Source organism: Struthio camelus, chromosome 32 (genome assembly GCF_040807025.1).
Source record: "Struthio camelus isolate bStrCam1 chromosome 32, bStrCam1.hap1, whole genome shotgun sequence".
NCBI classification, from domain to species: Eukaryota; Metazoa; Chordata; class Aves; order Struthioniformes; family Struthionidae; genus Struthio; species Struthio camelus.
The window spans coordinates 857,724-876,960 of NC_090973.1; the positions used below are offsets into that span (position 1 = coordinate 857,724).

Genomic DNA, 19,237 nt, shown 5'->3' on the forward strand with positions numbered 1-19,237 from the left:
CCCAGACGCCTGGGCCCCTTTTCCTTGGGGACACCCGGAAGCCTGGGCCCTTTTTGAGGGGGGAGCACCCGGACGCCTGGGCCCCTTTTGCTTGGGGGCACCCGGACGCCTGGGCCCCTTTTGGGGGGGGCACCCGGACACCTGGGCCCCTTCTAGGGGACACCCGGACGCCTGGGCCCTTTTTGAGGGGGGACCACCCGGATGCCTGGGCCCCTTTTGTGGGGGCGCACCCGGACACCTGGGCCCCTTCTAGGGGACACCCGGACGCTTGGGCCCTTTTTGGGGGGGGGAGCACCCGGACACCTGGGCCCCTTTTGCTTGGGGGCACCCGGACGCCTGGGCCCCTTCTAGGGGACACCCGGACGCTTGGGCCCTTTTTGAGGGGGGACCACCCGGATGCCTGGGCCCCTTTTGTGGGGGCGCACCCGGACGCCTGGGCCCCTTCTAGGGGACACCCGGACGCTTGGGCCCTTTTTGGGGGGGGGAGCACCCAGATGCCTGGGCCCCTTTTGCTTGGGGGCACCCGGACGCCTGGGCCCCTTCTAGGGGACACCCGGACGCTTGGGCCCCTTTCGCTTGGGGGCACCCGGATGCCTGGGCCCCTTTTGTGGGGGGGCACCCGGACACCTGGGCCCCTTCTAGGGGACACCCGGACGCTTGGGCCCCTTTTGCTTGGGGGCACCCGGATGCCTGGGCCCCTTTTGGAGGGGCACCCGGACACCTGGGCCCCTTCTAGGGGACACCCGGACGCTTGGGCCCCTTTTGAGGGGGGACCACCTGGACACCTGGGCCCTTTTTGAGGGGGGGACACCCGGACACCTGGGCCCCTTTTGCTTGGGGGCACCCGGATGCCTGGGCCCCTTTTGGGGGTCACCCGGATTCCTGGGCCCCTTTTGTGGGGGGGCACCCGGACACCTGGGCCCCTTCTAGGGGACACCCGGACGCCTGGGCCCCTTTTGCTTGGGGACACCCGGATGCCTGGGCCCCTTTTGTGGGGGGGCACCCGGACACCTGGGCCCCTTCTAGGGGACACCCGGACACCTGGGCCCCTTTTGCTTGGGGGCACCCGGACGCCTGGGCCCCTTTTGGGGGGGACATCCGGATGCCTGGGCCCTTTTTGGGGGGGGCGGATCACCCGGATGCCTGGGCCCCTTTTCGGGAGGGTCACCCGGACGCCTGGGCCCCTTTTGGGGGGGACATCCGGATGCCTGGGCCCCTTTTTGAGGGGGGGGGCACCCGGATGCCTGGGTCCCTTTTCGGTGGGGGCACCCGAACGCCTGGGCCCCTTTTGGGTGGCAGCACTCAGAGGCCTGGGCCCTTTTTTGGGGGGGGGGGGATCACCCGGACACCTGGGCCCTTTTTTGGGGAAAGCACCCGGATGCCTGGGCCCCTTTTGGGTGACTACCCGGACACCTGGGCGCCTTGTAGGTGATAACCCGGACACCTGGGCCCCTTTTGGGTGGGAAACACCTGGACACCTGGGACCCTTTTGGGGGGGGCACCCGGACGCCTGGGCCCTTTTTTGGGGAAAGCACCCGGACGCCTGGGCCCCTTGTAGGGGACGCTTGGATCACCCGTCACCCCCCCCAACCCCACCCCACCCCGGACACCTGGGCCCCCCAGGACGCCTGGGCCCCTCCCGGACGCCTGGGCCCCTCCCCGGACACCTGGGCCCCTCCCAGATGCCTGGGCCCCCCAGGACGCCTGGGCCCCCTCCTGGACACCTGGGCCCGCAGCCATGTCACCACTTTATTGTGCGTCGCCTCCGCTACATTCGCGGCCCCCCCCACCCCCCCCGATCCGTCTCCCGTCCCCCCCCTTCCCCACCCCCGGGGACCCCCCCCCAAAAAAAAAAAATCCCAGAGGGGTCCCCAAAAACCCGGGGATTCCCCCCAAACCTGCGGGGGGAGGGGGGTGTCCCCAAACTCCTGGGGTCCCTCCAAACCCCCTCCCCAAAACCGAGTGGGTTCCCCCCCCAACCAGGACCCCCTCCTTGGCCCTCAAGGGGTCCCCGATGGGGCGTCCCCAAGGTCCCCCCCCCACCTCCGTGTCCTCCTCTTCTCCAAGGGGTCCCCAACATCCCTAGGGGGTCTCCAAAGGGGTCTCACCACCTCCCCAAGGTCCTCCGGAGGGGGCCTGGTGGGCCCCAAAGGGCTCCCCGATGTCACTATGGGGGTCCCCAAGGTCTCCGTGGGGGTCCCCCACCTCCACGTCCTCACCAGCTTCCCCTAAGAGGTCCCCAACATCCCTAGGGGGTCTCCAAAGGGGTCTCACCACCTCCCCAAGGTCCTCCGGAGGGGGCCTGGTGGGCCCCAAAGGGCTCCCCGATGTCACTATGGGGGTCCCCAAGGTCCCCGTGGGGGTCCCCCACCTCCACGTCCTCACCAGCTTCCCCTAAGAGGTCCCCAAGGCCCATAGGGGGTCTCCAAAGGGGGTCTCACCACCTCCCCAAGGTCCTCCGGAGGGGGCCTGGTGGGCCCCAAAGGGCTCCCCGATGTCACTATGGGGGTCCCCAAGGTCCCCGTGGGGGTCCCCCACCTCCACGTCCTCACCAGCTTCCCCTAAGAGGTCCCCAAGGCCCATAGGGGGTCTCCAAAGGGGTCTCACCACCTCCCCAAGGTCCTCCGGAGGGGGCCTGGTGGGCCCCAAAGGGCTCCCCGATGTCACTATGGGGGTCCCCAAGGTCTCCGTGGGGGTCCCCCACCTCCACGTCCTCACCAGCTTCCCCTAAGAGGTCCCCAACATCCCTAGGGGGTCTCCAAAGGGGTCTCACCACCTCCCCAAGGTCCTCCGGAGGGGGCCTGGTGGGCCCCAAAGGGCTCCCCGATGTCACTATGGGGGTCCCCAAGGTCCCCGTGGGGGTCCCCCACCTCCACGTCCTCACTAGCTTCCCCTAAGAGGTCCCCAAGGCCCATAGGGGGTCTCCAAAGGGGTCTCACCACCTCCCCAAGGTCCTCCAGGGGGTCCCCAAGGTCACTCTGGGAGTCCTCAAGGTCCCCATGGCGGTCCCCCACCTCCATGTCCCTGTCTTCTTCCTCTAAGGGGTCCCCAACATCCACGAGGGGTCCCCAAGGTCCATAGGGCATCTCCAAACGGCTCCCATCACCTCCCCAAAGTCTTCCAGGGGGTCTCCAAAGTCTCTATGGGGGGTTCCCCCAGGCCCCCAGAGGGAGCCCCCACCACCACGTCCTCATTTCCTTTCTCTAAGGCGTCCCCCACATCCATGGGGGTCCCCAAGGTCCACGGGGGGGGGGTTCTTCAAAGGGGTCCTGCCACGTCACCAAGGTACCCCAAAGTGTCCTCAAAGGTGCTCCCCCCAGCTCGCTATGGGGCTCCCCAACGCCCTTGCGGGGCTCCCCAAGGTCTTCACGGGGCGGGGGGTCCCCGAGGTCTTTATGGGGGTCCCCCCACCTCCATGTCCTCGTCTGCTTCCTCTAAGGGGTCCCCAACATCCCCGGGGATGTCCTCGAAGTCGTCCTCCCCCTCCCCGAGCTTCTCCGGGGGGGCCCTGAGGTCCTCCAGAGGGTCCCTGAGCTCCTCCAGAGGGTCTCTGAGGTCCTCCACAGGGTCCCCAAGGTCCTCCAGAGGGTCCCCAAGCTCCTCCACAGGGTCCCCGAGGTCCTCCAGAAGGTCCCCGAGGTCCTCCACGGGGGGTTCCCCAGGGAGCCGCAACAGCGGGTCCCCCCCGTCCAAGGGCTCCCCCATATCGAGGTGGGGCCGGAGGTCTCGGGGGGCCACGGCGGCCAGCAGAGCCCGGGCCAACCGGTTGGGACACCGAACGGTGCGAGCCACCCGGGCCAGACGGGGGGCCACGCTTTGGGGTGGCCCCTCTAGAAGCTCCCGGGCCGCCCGGGCGGCCAAGGGACCGCAAGCCCAACGCTCGGCCAAAGCCCAGAGGGTGCCGGGGGACCCGGAGACGCTGGCGGCCATGACGGCTTCCAAACCCGGCACCAGATAACGGCGGGCCAAGGCGATGGCGGCGCCCGCCGTGGCGGGGGGGACGGGCGAGCGGAGTCGGGGGCACCCGGCGGCCGGCCGGCACCCGTGGACGTAATGGAGGAGGACGAGGAGGGGGCGGCGGGGGGCGCAGCGCAGGGCCACGGCGCCCTGGCGGGCTTCGGCGAAGGCGCCCCCCAACATGGCGCCCAACACCGGCGACCCCCGGGTCAAGGCCACCCGGGATGCCGGCAAGCCCGGCTCGGCCCCGTCGGGGAGCAGCAGCAGGTCGTGGGGCGCCCGGGCGTAGGGGCAGGAGGACCTCGGGGACGTTGGAGGACACGGGGACGCTTGGGGACGGGGGCTGGAGGACCTTGGGGATGGGGGAGGACGGGGGCTGGAGGACCTCGGGGACGTTGGAGGACTAGAGGATGGGTGGGGACGGGGGCTGGAGGACCTCGGGGACGTTGGAGGACTAGAGGATGGGTGGGGACGGGGGCTGGAGGACTTTGGAGATGGTTGGAGATGGGAGTTGGAAGACTTTGGGGGCGTTGGAGGACAAGAGGACACTTGGGGATGGGGGTTGGAGGACCCTGGGGACACCGGGGGACAAGGGGACAGCTGGGGACGGGGGCTGGAGGACCTTGGGGACGCTGGGGGAGAAGACGATGGTTGCGGACGAGGGCTGGAGGACCTTGGGGACGCTGGGGGAGATGACGATGGTCGGGGATGGAGGTCGGAGGACCTTGGGGATGGTTGGCGATGGGGGTTGGAGGACCGCGGGGACGCTGGGGGAGATGACGATGGTTGGGGATGGAGGTCGGAGGACCTTGGGGATGGTTGGCGATGGCGGTTGGAGGACCGCGGGGACGCTGGAGGACAAGAAGACACTTGGGGATGGGGGCTGGAGGACCTTGAGGACACTTGGGGACAAGGGGACAGTTGGGGAGCAGGCTCGGAGGACCTCGGAGGACAAGGGGACACTTGAGGATTGGGGGCCGCTTGGGGACAGGGGGACACGCGGGGACACTTGGGGGGCCTGGGGGACACGTGGGGAAGGAGATGGGGCCGCTTGGGGGCCCTTGGGGCCGCTTGGGCGCAGGGGGACGGGGACACGGGGGACAGCAGGGGCGGGGGGCGCAGGGCCACCGGGGACGATGTCACCGCGCGTCCCCACGGCTCCTCGGCGGCCCCGGGTGCGTGGGCGGGTCCCAGCGCGTCCCCAACGTCACCGCGTGCCCCAAGGGCGTCCTCGTGTCCCCACGGCTCCTCGGTGGCCTCGCGTCCACATCCGGCCTCGTGTCCCCACGGCTCCTCGGTGGCTTCGTCCTGGCCACGCGCCTGGGGGGAGTCATGGTGGCCCCGGGGGGGGTTGGTGAGGCCCCCGGGGCCACCGATGTCCCCGTGTCCCTGACCCATGTCCCAGCATCTCCGTCCCATGTCCCAGTCCCATGTCCCCATCCCACGTCCCAGTGTCCCCATCCCACGTCCCAGTAGCTCCATCCCACGTCCCAGCTCCACGTCCCAGTGTCCCCATCCCACGTCCCAGTAGCTCCATCCCACGTCCCAGCTCCGCATCCCAGTGTCTCCATCCCGTGTCCCAGCTCCACGTCCCAGTATCTCCATCCCACGTCCCAGCTCCACGTCCCAGTGTCCCTGTCCCATGTCCCAGCTCCACGTCCCACTGTCCCCATCCCACGTCCCAGTATCTCCATCCCATGCCCCAGCTTCACGTCCCAGTGTCCCTGTCCCACGTCCCAGCTCCATGTCCCACTGTCCCCATCCCACGTCCCAGTATCTCCATCCCATGCCCCAGCTCCACGTCCCAGTGTCTCCATCCCACGTCCCAGCTCCACATCCCAGTGTCCCCATCCCATGTCCCCGTCCCGTGTCCCAGTGTCCCCATCCCACGTCCCATTATCTCCATCCCACGTCCCAGCTCCACGTCCCAGTGTCCCCATCCCACGTCCCAGTATCTCCATCCCATGCCCCAGCTTCACGTCCCAGTGTCCCTGTCCCACGTCCCAGCTCCACGTCCCACTGTTCCCATCCCACGTCCCACTGTTCCCATCCCACGTCCCAGTATCTCCGTCCCATGCCCCATCCCACGTCCCCGTGTCCCCATCCCACGTCCCCGTCCCGTGTCCCAGTGTCTCCATCCCATGCCCCAGCTCCACGTCCCAGTGTCCCCGTCCCATGTCCCAGCTCCACGTCCCAGTGTCTCCATCCCACGTCCACGTCCCAGTGTCTCCATCCCATGTCCCATGTCCCCGTCCCATGACCCCAGCTCACGTCCCAGTATCTCCATCCCATGACCCCAGCTCATGTCCCAGTGTCTCCATCCCATGTCCCCATCCCGTGTCCCAGCTCCATGTCCCAGTGTCTCCATCCCATGTCCCATGTCCCCGTCCCATGACCCAGCTCACGTCCCAGTGTCTCCATCCCATGACCCCGTCCCATGACCCCAGCTCCACGTCCCAGTGTCTCCATCCCATGACCCCGTCCCATGACCCATGTCCCCGTCCCATGACCCCAGCTCCACGTCCCAGTGTCTCCATCCCATGACCCCGTCCCATGACCCCAGCTCACGTCCCAGTGTCTCCATCCCATGTCCCCATCCTGTGTCCCAGCTCCACGTCCCAGTGTCCCCATCCCATGACCCCGTCCCATGTCCCATGTCCCCGTCCCATGACCCCAGCTCCACGTCCCAGTGTCTCCATCCCATGACCCCGTCCCATGACCCATGTCCCCGTCCCATGACCCCAGCTCACGTCCCAGTGTCTCCATCCCATGACCCCGTCCCATGACCCCAGCTCACGTCCCAGTGTCTCCATCCCATGACCCCGTCCCATGTCCCATGACCCCGTCCCATGACCCCAGCTCACGTCCCAGTGTCTCCATCCCATGACCCCGTCCCATGACCCCATCTCACGTCCCAGTGTCTCCATCCCATGACCCCGTCCCATGACCCCGTCCCATGACCCCAGCTCCACGTCCCAGTGTCTCCATCCCATGACCCCGTCCCATGTCCCATGTCCCCGTCCCATGACCCCAGCTCCACGTCCCAGTGTCTCCATCCCATGACCCCATCCCATGACCCCAGCTCACGTCCCAGTGTCTCCATCCCATGACCCCATCCCATGTCCCCGTCCCATGACCCCAGCTCCACGTCCCAGTGTCTCCATCCCATGACCCCATCCCATGTCCCCGTCCCATGACCCCAGCTCCACGTCCCAGTGTCTCCATCCCATGACCCCGTCCCATGACCCATGTCCCCGTCCCATGACCCCAGCTCACGTCCCAGTGTCTCCATCCCATGTCCCCGTCCCATGACCCCAGCTCCACGTCCCAGTGTCTCCATCCCATGACCCCATCCCGTGTCCCATGTCCCCGTCCCATGACCCCAGCTCACGTCCCAGTGTCTCCATCCCATGTCCCCGTCCCATGACCCCAGCTCCACGTCCCAGTGTCTCCATCCCATGACCCCATCCCGTGTCCCATGTCCCCGTCCCATGACCCCATCTCACGTCCCAGTGTCTCCATCCCATGTCCCCGTCCCATGACCCCAGCTCCACGTCCCAGTGTCTCCATCCCATGACCCCGTCCCGTGTCCCATGTCCCCGTCCCATGACCCCAGCTCCACGTCCCAGTGTCTCCATCCCATGACCCCGTCCCATGACCCCAGCTCACGTCCCAGTGTCTCCATCCCACGTCCCCATCCTGTGTCCCAGCTCCACGTCCCAGTGTCTCCATCCCGTGTCCCAACGCCATGTCCCAGTGTCTCCATCCCGTGTCCCAACGCCACGTCCCAGCGTCCCCGTCCCGTGTCCCCGCGCGGGGGTTACCTGGGGTGGCGGCGGGGTGCCGGTGCCGGGTGGGGGCGCCCGCAGCAGGCCCAGGGCGTCGGCGGCGTAGAAGGCGAAGGCCGGCGGGGGCTGGAAGGGCGACGCGGGACCCCGGGCCACCGCCGCCGCCAGCACGGCCGCCGCGCCGCCCCCGGCCCACAGCAGGCCCTGCGTCGCCTCGCCGGCCCTGCGCACGCCAACCGCGCGCTAAGGGCACGCCGTGGACACGCCAACCGCGCGCGGAGCGCGTGCCGACCGCCCGCCAACCACGCGCCGTGGACACGCCAACCACACGCCATGGACACGCCAACCACACGCCATGGACACGCCAACCACACGCCATGGACACGCTATGGACACACCAACCACACGCTATGGACACGCCAACCACACGCCAACCACGCGCTATGGACACGCCAACCACACGCTATGGACACGCCAACCACACGTGAGGGACATAGGGGCTGGGGGGGCCCTATAGGGTCTCTATAGGGCAGTCTCAGACCCCCCCCCCCTCGAACCACCCCTGGGGGGAATCTCTGGGGAGGGGTCTATAGGGGACCTATAGGACTGGTGATGGGAGATCTATAGGGGAAGCTATAAGGGACCTAAAGTGAAATCTATAGGGCGTGCTATAGGCAGCCCATGGAGTCTCTATAGCAGTGGGACTCTGGTGGGGGGAGTCTCTGGCCTGGGGGGTGTCTATAGGGCCTGTCTATAGGGGCCGTCTATAGGGGCTCACCTGGCGAACAGGGGCAGGGCGGTGTCACGTGCTGGGGGGCCAGCGGGTGTCCGTGGGGGGGCGTCTATGGCCCGGGGGGGGCCCAAACGGGTGTCTATAGGGGCTGTCTATAGGGGCCGTCTATAGGGGCTCACCTGGCGAGCAGGGGCAGGGCGGTGGCGCAGGCCAGGCGGGCCGGGGGGGCCCCGCAGCGCAGCGTGTGGGTCAGGAGCCCCACGCCGAAGGGCGACGCCGCCACCGCCGCCAGGTTGCGCAGCAGCCCCTCGCCTATAGGGGCCGAAACGGGGGGGAAAAGGGTAAATCGGGGGGTGTCGGGGCAGCCGGGAGCCTATATCGCCCCCCCACCCCACCCCTTTCCCCTGCCCGCAGCTCGCCGGGGGGGGCCTCAAAAGCCCCCCCCCAGCACCCCTCGTTTTCCCCCTATATCTCCCCCCCCTTCCCAGGACCCCTATAGCCCCCCAAAGCCCCCCCAGACTCCCCTAAATTCCCCCCTCCCCCAGAGCAGCTCTAGGACCCCCAAATCCCCCCCCATATGGCCCCCCTATGGCACCTCGAAGTCCCCTCAGACCCCCCCTCAGGGGCCACTTATAGCCCCCCCCCAACCCCCCCAAGGGACCCCTACGGCCCCCCCAGGACCCCCAACTCCCCCCCCGGACCCCTATGGCCCTACAAAAGCCCCTCATATCCCCCCTAGACCCCTAAATCCCCCCCCAAATTCCCCCCAGGACCCCCCGAATCCCAGTCAGGGACCCCCAGGACCCCTATATCCCCCCAAGGGACCCCTATGGCCCCCCCCAAGACCCCCAAATCACCCTCGAAAGCCCCGAAGGGCCCCCAAAGCCCCCCCAAAAGCACTTCCAGGAACCCCAAATCCCCCCAAAACACCCAAGGGTCCCCCAAATCCCCCCCAAAGCACCTCCAGGACCCCCCAAAACACCCAATGGCCCCCCCAAATCCCTCCTATATCCCCCCCAACACCTCCAGGACCCCTCAAAGCACCCAAGGGTCCCCCAAATCCCCCCTCAAATCCCCCCAGCACCCCCAAATCCCCCTCCAACACCTCTAGGACTCCCCAAAACGCCCAAGGGCCCCCCAAATCCCCCCCAGGACCCCAAAATCCCCCCTAAATCCCCTCCCAGCACCTCCAGGATCCCTCAAAGCACCCAAGGGTCCCCCAAATTCTCCCTGAATCCCCCCCAGGACCCCCAAATCCCCCCTAAATCCCCTCCCAGCACCTCCAGGATCCCCCAAAACACCCAAGGGTCCCCCAAATCCTCCCTGAATCCCCTCCAGGACCCCCAAATCCCCCCTAAATCCCCCCAACACCTCCAGGACCCCCCAAATCCCCCCAGGACCCCCAAATCCCCCCTAAATCCCCTCCCAGCACCTCCAGGATCCCTCAAAGCACCCAAGGGTCCCCCAAATCCCCCCTCAAATCCCCCCAGCACCCCCAAATCCCCCTCCAACACCTCCAGGACTCCCCAAAACGCCCAATGGCCCCCCCAAATCCTCCCCAGGACCCCCAAATACCTCCTATATCCCCCCCAACACCTCCAGGACCCCTCAAAGCACCCAAGGGTCCCCCAAATCCCCCCTCAAATCCCCCCAGGACCCCCAAATCCCCCCTAAATCCCCTCCCAGCACCTCCAGGACCCCCCAAAACACCCAAGGGTCCCCCAAATCCTCCCTGAATCCCCCCCCAGGACCCCCAAATCCCCCCTAAATCCCCCCAACACCTCCAGGACCCCCCAAATCCCCCCCAGGACCCCCAAATCCCCCCTAAATCCTCCCCAACACCTCCAGGACCCTCCAAAACACCCAAGGGTCCCCCACATCCTCCCTGAATCCCCCTCCCAGGACCCCCAAATCCCCCCCCCAACACCTCCAGGACCCCCTAAAACACCCAACAGCCCCCCCCCCCCAAATCCCCTCCTTAAAGCCACACGCACACACCCCCCCCAACCCCAGGGCCAAAATCCCGCAGCCTCACCCCACTCCTTGAGTCGCGCCTGGCGGGGATGGGGGCGAGCGGCGGCGGGAGACGGCGCGGCCGGTCGCCTGGGCCCGACGACGGGTCGGGAGAGCTCCTCGGCGCGGGCCGGGGGGAGGCCGAGCAGGAGCCAGGAGCGGAGCAAGGAGGGGACGTAGGCGCGGAGCAGGGCGCCCAAACAAGCCGGGTGACAAGTGAGGCGTTGCAACACCCGTAAGGCTCGGGGAGCCGGCGCCGGTACGCCGACTAAATAACGGAGGAGACCGGTAACGGCCGGCGCCGTGGCCAGCGCCCGGCTGGGTTCGTCGGCGGCCGCCAAGCGACCCAAGAGGAGCAAAGCGGGCGTTTCGGGTCCCCGCGGGTCCCCGTCGCCCGGCGCTCGCGGTAGGGCCAGGGCGCCCAGCGGCGACACCCGGCGGCGGCGGCGACGGGGCGGCGAGGGGCGGCTCGGGGTGCTGCCGGCCGGCGGGGACGGCGGCGGCGACGACGTGGCTTCGGAGAGCAGCCAGGACCTGCCGGGAGAGAGGAGAAGGGGTGAGGGTATCAGGTGTGGGTGCTGGTTTGGGGAAGGGGGTGGGGTGGGGGGGTAGGGGGACGGTTCCCCGGGGCGCAGTTTGGTGAAGGGTGGTGCTGGGGAGGCCGAGGGTGACAGCAGGGACCCACCTGGACCTCCACCTTGCCCTGAGGGACACCAAGAGTGACCCCAGGGGTCCTTCTAGACCCCCACCTTCACCTGAGGAACCTCAACGGTAGCACCAGGGACCACCTGGACCTCCACCTTGCCCTGAGGGACACCAAGAGTGACCCCAGGGATCCTTCTAGACCCCCACCTTCACCTGAGGAACCTCAAGGCTGACACCAGGGACCCACCTGGACCTCCACCTTGCCCTGAGGGACACCAAGAGTGACCCCAGGGGTCCTTCTAGATCCCCACCTTCACCTGAGGAACCTCAAGGCTGACACCAGGGACCCACCCGGACCTCCACTTGCCCTGAGGGACACCAAGAGTGACCCCAGGGGTCCTTCTAGACCCCCACCTTCACCTGAGGAACCTCAAGGCTGACACCAGGGACCCACCCGGACCTCCACTTGCCCTGAGGGACACCAAGAGTGACCCCAGGGGTCCTTCTAGACCCCCACCTTCACCTGAGGAACCTCAAGGCTGACACCAGGGACCCACCCGGACCTCCACTTGCCCTGAGGGACACCAAGAGTGACCCCAGGGGTCCTTCTAGACCCCCACCTCCACCTGAGGAACCTCAAGGCTGACACCAGGGACCCACCCGGACCTCCACTTGCCCTGAGGGACACCAAGAGTGACCCCAGGGGTCCTTCTAGACCCCCACCTTCACCTGAGGAACCTCAAGGCTGACACCAGGGACCCACCCGGACCTCCACTTGCCCTGAGGGACACCAAGAGTGACCCCAGGGGTCCTTCTAGACCCCCACCTTCACCTGAGGAACCTCAAGGCTGACACCAGGGACCCACCCGGACCTCCACTTGCCCTGAGGGACACCAAGAGTGACCCCAGGGACCCCAAGTGTGACACCAGGGACCCCCCAAACACCAATCTTCACCCCAGGAACCCCAAGGGAGACACCAGGGATCCTCCAAACACCAACACTCAACCCAGAGACCCCAAGGGAGACACCAGAGATCCCCCAAACACCAACCCTCACCCCGGGGACCCCAAGGGAGACACCAGGGATCCTCCAAACACCAACCTGCAACTCAGGGACCCCAAAGAAGACACCAGGGACCCCCCAAACACCAACCCTCACCCCAGGGACCCCAAGGGAGACACCAGGGATCCCCCAAACACCAACCTTCACCCCGGGGACCCCAAGGGAGACACCAGAGATCCTCCAAACACCAACCCTCAGCCCGGGGACCCCAAGGGAGACCCCCCACCACCACCACCGCCTCACTTGAGTCCCCGCAAACTGCCGGCGGCCGCTCCGGAACCGGGCGACCGAGGCGGCTGTTGAGACGGTAGGTCGAAAGAAGCGGCTTCTTCGTCTTCGTCGTCCTCGGCGCCTTCGCCTCCTCCGTCCTCCTCCTCGCCGGCGCCGGGCCGCCTCCTGCCTTCCTCTTCGTCGGCCCGCGCCCGCAACACGTCGACGAGCAACGGGACGAGACCGTCGGCCTCGAGGGCTTCCAGGGCCGGCCGGTCGTAGGCGAAAGCGGCCAAAGCCAAGACGACGCGAGGTCGCCAAGGCCGAGCCCTCGGGTCGGCCAAGAGGGCGAGCAAGAGGGGCAGGCCGCCGGCGGCCCGCACCCGGGCTCGATTGACGGCCTCGCGGCACAGGAGGCAGAGGGCGCGAGCCAAGGCGGCGGGCACGCCGGGCGGCGCCGCCAGCGCCCTCCTCACCTCGGCGGCCACGGCTTCGACGGCGCCCGCCGCCCCCAGGGCCGGCCGTAGGGTGGCTCGGGCGCAAGCGGCGGCGATGGCGCCCAAGGCGGCTTGCCGTCGCTCGCCTTTGCCGCCGGCGGCCAAGGCGGTCAAAGCCGGGGCGGCGGCGGCCAGCTCGGCGGCGCTCAGGTCGCCCAGGAGGAGGCGGAGGGCCCGCGTGAGGCCGGCGCAGGTCGGGTGGGTGGGCGGCAACGAAGCCAAGCGGGCGGTCAAAGCTCGGGCGGCTCCGGCTCGCGTCAAGGCGCTCCGGGCGTTGGGATGACCGGCCAGGATGCGGAGGGCTCGGGCGGCGCTGTGCAGGCACGAGCCGGCGGCGCACGAGGCCGTCAGGGCCGCCAAGGCCGGCACGGCGCCTGGTGGGGACCGAGCGCGGGGTGGTTCGTTAGCGGCCTTCTTTTGGGGGGGGGGGGAAGGAGAGAGATCGGGGGGTGTCTCCTTCGCTCGCCCGGGGACGCCTGGTGGGGACGTGCCAGGGCACCCAGGAGACCCTCTGGGGACGTTTGGGACATCCTGAGGTAGCCAGAAGAACCTCTGGGGACGTTGGGGACGTGCCAGGGCACCCAGGAGACCCTCTGGGGACGTTGGGGACATCCTGAGGTAGCCAGAAGAACCTCTGGGGACGTTGGGGACGTGCCAGGGCACCCAGGAGACCCTCTGGGGACGTTGGGGACATCCCGAGGTAGCCAGGAGACCCTCTGGAGATGTTGGGGACGTGCCAGGGCACCCAGGAGACCCTCTGGGGACGTTGGGGACTTCCTGAGGTAGCCAGGAGACCCTCTGGAGACGTTGGGGACGTGCCAGGGCACCCAGAAGACCCTCTGGGGACGTTGGGGACATCCCGAGGTAGCCAGGAGACCCTCTGGAGATGTTGGGGGCGTGCCAGGGCACCCAGGAGACCCTTTGGGGACGTTGGGGACATCCTGAAGTAGCCAGAAGACCCTCTGGAGACGTTGGGGACATCCTGAGGTAGCCAGGAGACCCTCTGGAGACATTGGGGACGTGCCAGGGCACCCAGGAGACCCTCTGGGGATGTTGGGGACATCCCGAGGTAGCCAGGAGACCCTCTGGAGATGTTGGGGACATCCCGAGGTAGCCAGGAGACCCTCTGGAGATGTTGGGGACATGCCAGGGCACCCAGGAGACCCTCTGGGGATGTTGGGGACTTCCTGAGGTAGCCAGGAGACCCTCTGGAAACGTTGGGGACGTGCCAGGGCACCCAGGAGACCCTCTGGGGACGTTGGGGACGTGCCAGGGACACCACAGGGCACCCAGGAGACCCTCTGGGGACGTTGGGGACGTGCCAGGGCCCCCAGGAGACCCTCTGGGGACGTTGGGGACGTGCCAGGGACACCACAGGGCCCCCAGGAGACCCTCTGGGGACGTTGGGGACATCCCGAGGTAGCCAGGAGACCCTCTGGAGATGTTGGGGACGTGCCAGGGCACCCAGAAGACTCTCTGGGGATGTTGGGGACATCCCAGGGACACCTTGTGACACCCAAGGTACCCCAGGGGCACCCAGGGGACACCAGAGCACCCCATCCGAGCCGGGGACACCCAAGGGACCCCAACAGGGGACACCGGGGCACCCCATGACACCCAAGGGACCCCCATAGGGGACACCAGAGCACCCCGTCCCACCCGGGGACACCCAAGGGACCCCCATAGGGAACACCAGAGCACCCCATCCCACCCAGGGGCACCCAAGGGACCCCAACAGGGGACACCGGGGCACCCCATCCCACCCAGGGGCACCCAAGGGACCCCAACAGGGGACACCAGAGCACCTCGTCCCACCCGAGGGCACCCAAGGGACCCCAACAGGGGACACCAGAGCACCCCATCCCACCCGGGGACACCCAAGGGACCCCAACAGGGGACACCAGAGCACCCCATCCCACCCAGGGACACCCAAGGGACCCCCATAGGGAACACCAGAGCACCCCATCCCACCCAGGGGCACCCAAGGGACCCCAACAGGGGACACCAGGGCACCCCATCCCACCCGGGGACACCCAAGGGACCCCCATAGGGGACACCAGAGCACCCCATCCCACCCGGGAGCACCCAGGAGACCCCCATAGGGGACACCGGGGCACCCCGTCCCACCCAGGGGCACCCAGGAGACCCCCATAGGGGACACCGGGGCACCCCATGACACCCAAGGGACCCCCATAGGGGACACCAGAGCACCCTGTCCCACCCGGGGGCACCCGAGGGACCCCCATAGGGGACACCAGGGCACCCCATCCCACCCGGGGGCACCCAAGGGACCCCCATAGGGGACACCAGAGCACCCCATGACACCCAAGGGACCCCCATAGGGGACACCGGAGCACCCCGTCCCACCCGGGAGCACCCGAGGGACCCCCGGAGGGGCACCCCGGGGTGCCGCTCACCGGCCTCGAGGACGGCCTGGGCGCCGTCGGGCTCCAGCGCCAGGTTGGCCAGGGCGCGCGCCACCCGGTTCTGCACGCTCTCCGCCGCCCCCGGGGTCAGCAGGGTCACTGCGGGGTCCGAGGGCGAAGGTCACGGCCGGCGCGGGCACCCCGGGGTGCCTCCCCCCCCCCCCCGCCGCCGCCCAGAGCGCCCTATGGGGCTGGGCTGAACCATTCCCCCCTCTGGGGGGGGGAGGGGAGCACCCATAGCACCCAATGGGGTTGGGCTGAACCATTCCCCCCCCCCGAATAGGAATGGTGCGGTCCGACCCCCCCCAATGGGGGAATGGTGCAGTCTGACCCCCCTCCCCGAATGGGGGGGTCGGACCGCACCATTCCCATTCGGGGGGGGGGGGGGGTCGGACCGCACCATTCCCCCATTCTGGGGGGGGGGGGGGGGTCGGACCGCACCATTCCCCCATTCTGGGGGGGGGCCGGACCGCACCATTCCCCCATTGGGGGGGGGTCGGACCGCACCATTGCCCCCATTCTGGGGGGGGTCGGACCGCACCATTGCCCCCATTCTGGGGGGGGTCGGACCGCACCATTCCCCCTATGGGGGGGGGGGCCAGACCGCACCATTCCCCTATTGGGGAGGGTCAGACCGCACCATTCCCCCATTCTGGGGGGGGGGGGTCGGACCGCACCATTCCCCCATTGGGGGGGGGGGTCGGACCGCACCATTCCCCCATTCTGGGGGGGGGGGTCGGACCGCACCATTCCCCCATTCTGGGGGGGGGGTCGGACCGCACCATTCCCCCATTCTGGGGGGGGGGTCGGACCGCACCATTCCCCCATTCTGGGGGGGGGGGTCGGACCGCACCATTCCCCCATTCTGGGGGGGGGTCAGACCGCACCATTCCCCCTATGGGGGGGGGGTCAGACCACACCATTCCCCCATTGGGGGGGGGTCAGACCGCACCATTCCCCCATTCTGGGGGGGGGGGTCGGACCGCACCATTCCCACTCGGGGAAGGGGGACACCCCCCCCCCAAAAACCCCGCAGCCACTCACCGAGGCGAGGCACCCCGCCGAGGCGGCGGGCCTGGCGGCGGCAACCGGCCTCGGTGCAGCAGTTGGCGAGGACGCTGAGGGCCAAGTCGAGGGTGCGCCGGGGCCTGTCGGGCCCCAGCAGCTCCAGCAGCGGGCCCAGACCCCCGCGCTCACGGAACCGAGCGGCGCCGCCCGCCTTCCGCGTGTGCCGCAACCGCAGCGCCAGCAGCGCCCGGCCCAGGCCCGGCTCCGCCGCCGCCCGCACCGCCTCCACGCACCACCCCAGCGGCTCCGCCATCGCCGCCCGGCGGCTGCGGCGCCAGGAGATGGCGGCGGCGCGGAGCCGGGGGGGGGGGGGGCGCAGCGGAAGCTACGGGAGGCGCCGCGCGGCTGCGCGCCCGGGGGCTGCCGGGAAACGGAGTGCGCCGCCCCTCAGGGGAAAGGGCGGGAACTCGGGCTCCCGGCAGGCACCGCGCGGCGGGGAAGGGAGGGGGGGGGAGTGAGGGGAGGCGCCGCGCGGCTGCGCGCCCGGGGGCTGCCGGGAAACGCAGTCCGCCGCCCCTCAGGGGACTACGGCTCCCAGCAGGCACCGCGCGGCGGGGAAGGGAGGGAGGGGAGGGAGGGGACTACAGCTCCCGTGGGGCTTTGCGGCGCGGCGCGGGCGGGCGGCGGGGAGGGGCGGCGCGCGAGGCACGCTGGGGGGTGTAGTTCCAGGGCGCCTGAGTCCCTCCCCGGACACCTGGGCCCTTCCCCGGACACCTGGGTCCCTCCAGGACGCCTGGGCCCTTCCCCGGATGCCTGGGCCCCTCCCAGACACCTAGGCCCTTCCCGGACGCCTGGGCCCCTCCCGGACACCTGGGCCCCTCCCCGGACACCTGGGCCCCTCCCGGACACCTGGGTCCCCCCGGACACCTGGGCCCCTCCAGGACGCCTGGGCCCCTCCCGGACGCCTGGGCCCTTCCAGGACGCCTGGGTCCCTCCCAGACGCCTGGGTCCCTCCCCGGACACCTGGGCCCCTCCCGGAGGCCTGGGTCCCTCCCCGGACACCTGGGCCCCTCCCGGACACCTGGGCCCCTCCCGGACTCCTGGGTCCCTCCCCGGACACCTGGGCCCCTCCCGGACACCTGGGTCCCTCCCGGACACCTGGGCCCCTCCCGGACACCTGGGTCCCCCCGGACACCTGGGTCCCTCCCCGGACTCCTGGGCCCCTCCCGGACGCCTGGGCCCTCCCCGGACGCCTGGGCCCTTCCCTGGACACCTGGGCCCTTCCTGGACACCTGGGTCCCTCCCGGACGCCTGGGCCCCTCCCCGGACGCCTGGGTCCCTCCTGGACGCCTGGGCCCCTCCCGGACTCCTGGGCCCTTCCAGGACGCCTGGGTCCCTCCCGGACGCCTGGGCCCCTTCCCGGACACCTGGGCCCTTCCCCGGACGCCTGGGCCCCTCCCGGACACCTGGGTCCCTCCCAGACACCTGGGCCCTCCCCGGACGCCTGGGCCCTTCCCCGGACACCTGGGCCCTTCCTGGACACCTGGGTCCCTCCCTGGACGCCTGGGCCCTTCCAGGACGCCTGGGCCCCTCCCGGACACCTGGGTCCTTCCCGGACGCCTGGGCCCCTCCCGGACACCTGGGTCCTTCCCCGGACACCTGGGCCCTCCCCGGACGCCTGGGCCCTCCCGGACGCCTGGGCCCCTCCCGGACACCTGAGTCCTTCCCCGGACACCTGGGCCCTCCCCGGACGCCTGGGTCCCTCCCGGAAGCCTGGGCCCTTCCAGGACGCCTGGGCCCCTCCCGGACACCTGGGTCCCTCCCGGACACCTGGGTCCCTCCCCGGACACCTGGGTCCTCCCCGGACGCCTGGGCCCCTCCCGGACACCTAGGTCCTTCCCCGGACACCTGGGCCCCTCCCGGACACCTGGGTCCCTCCCGGACACCTGGGCCCCTCCCGGACACCTGGGTCCCCCCGGACACCTGGGCCCCTCCCGGACGCCTGGGCCCTTCCAGGACGCCTGGGCCCCTCCCGGACGCCTGGGTCCCTCCCCGGACACCTGGGCCCCTCCCGGACACCTGGGCCCCTCCCGGACTCCTGGGTCCCTCCCCGGACACCTGGGCCCCTCCCGGACACCTGGGTCCCTCCCAGACACCTGGGCCCCTCCCGGACGCCTGGGTCCTCCCGGACACCTGGGCCCCTCCCGGACACCTGGGCCCCTCCCGGACTCCTGGGTCCCTCCCCGGACACCTGGGCCCCTCCCGGACTCCTGGGTCCCTCCCCGGACACCTGGGCCCCTCCCGGACACCTGGGTCCCTCCCAGACACCTGGGCCCCTCCCGGACGCCTGGGTCCTCCCGGACACCTGGGCCCCTCCCCGGACACCTGGGCCCTTCCCGGACACCTGGGCCCCTCCCGGACACCTGGGTCCCTCCCCGGACACCTGGGCCCTTCCCGGACACCTGGGCCCCTCCCGGACACCTGGGTCCCTCCCAGATACCTGGGCCCCTCCCGGAGGCCTGGGCCCCTCCCGGACACCTGGGTCCCTCCCAGACACCTGGGCCCTCCCCGGACGCCTGGGCCCTCCCGGACGCCTGGGCCCCTCCCTGGACACCTGAGTCCTTCCCCGGACACCTGGGCCCTCCCCGGACGCCTGGGTCCCTCCCGGAAGCCTGGGCCCTTCCCGGACGCCTGGGCCCCTCCCGGACACCTGGGTCCCTCCCGGACACCTGGGTCCCTCCCCGGACACCTGGGTCCTCCCCGGACGCCTGGGCCCCTCCCGGACACCTAGGTCCTTCCCCGGACACCTGGGCCCTCCCCGGACGCCTGGGCCCTCCCGGACGCCTGGGCCCCTCCCGGACACCTGGGTCCTTCCCCGGACACCTGGGCCCTCCCCG

At 69.7% G+C, this 19,237-nt stretch overlaps 1 protein-coding gene across 1 annotated transcript; it reads right to left on the bottom strand.

Moving 5' to 3' along the window:
* Positions 1 to 1,914: 1,914 nt before the first annotated feature.
* On the bottom strand, positions 1,915 to 16,684 carry ARMC5 (armadillo repeat containing 5). The gene is made up of 7 exons (XM_068923175.1): positions 16,377 to 16,684; positions 15,324 to 15,431; positions 12,443 to 13,280; positions 10,514 to 11,025; positions 8,658 to 8,790; positions 7,782 to 7,968; positions 1,915 to 5,277 (listed from the first exon to the last, which is right to left on the bottom strand). The coding sequence occupies exons 1-7, from the start codon at positions 16,651 to 16,653 to the stop codon at positions 3,394 to 3,396; spliced, it is 3,939 nt and encodes a 1,312-aa protein (XP_068779276.1). The 5' UTR covers positions 16,654 to 16,684; the 3' UTR covers positions 1,915 to 3,393.
* Positions 16,685 to 19,237: the final 2,553 nt, after the last annotated feature.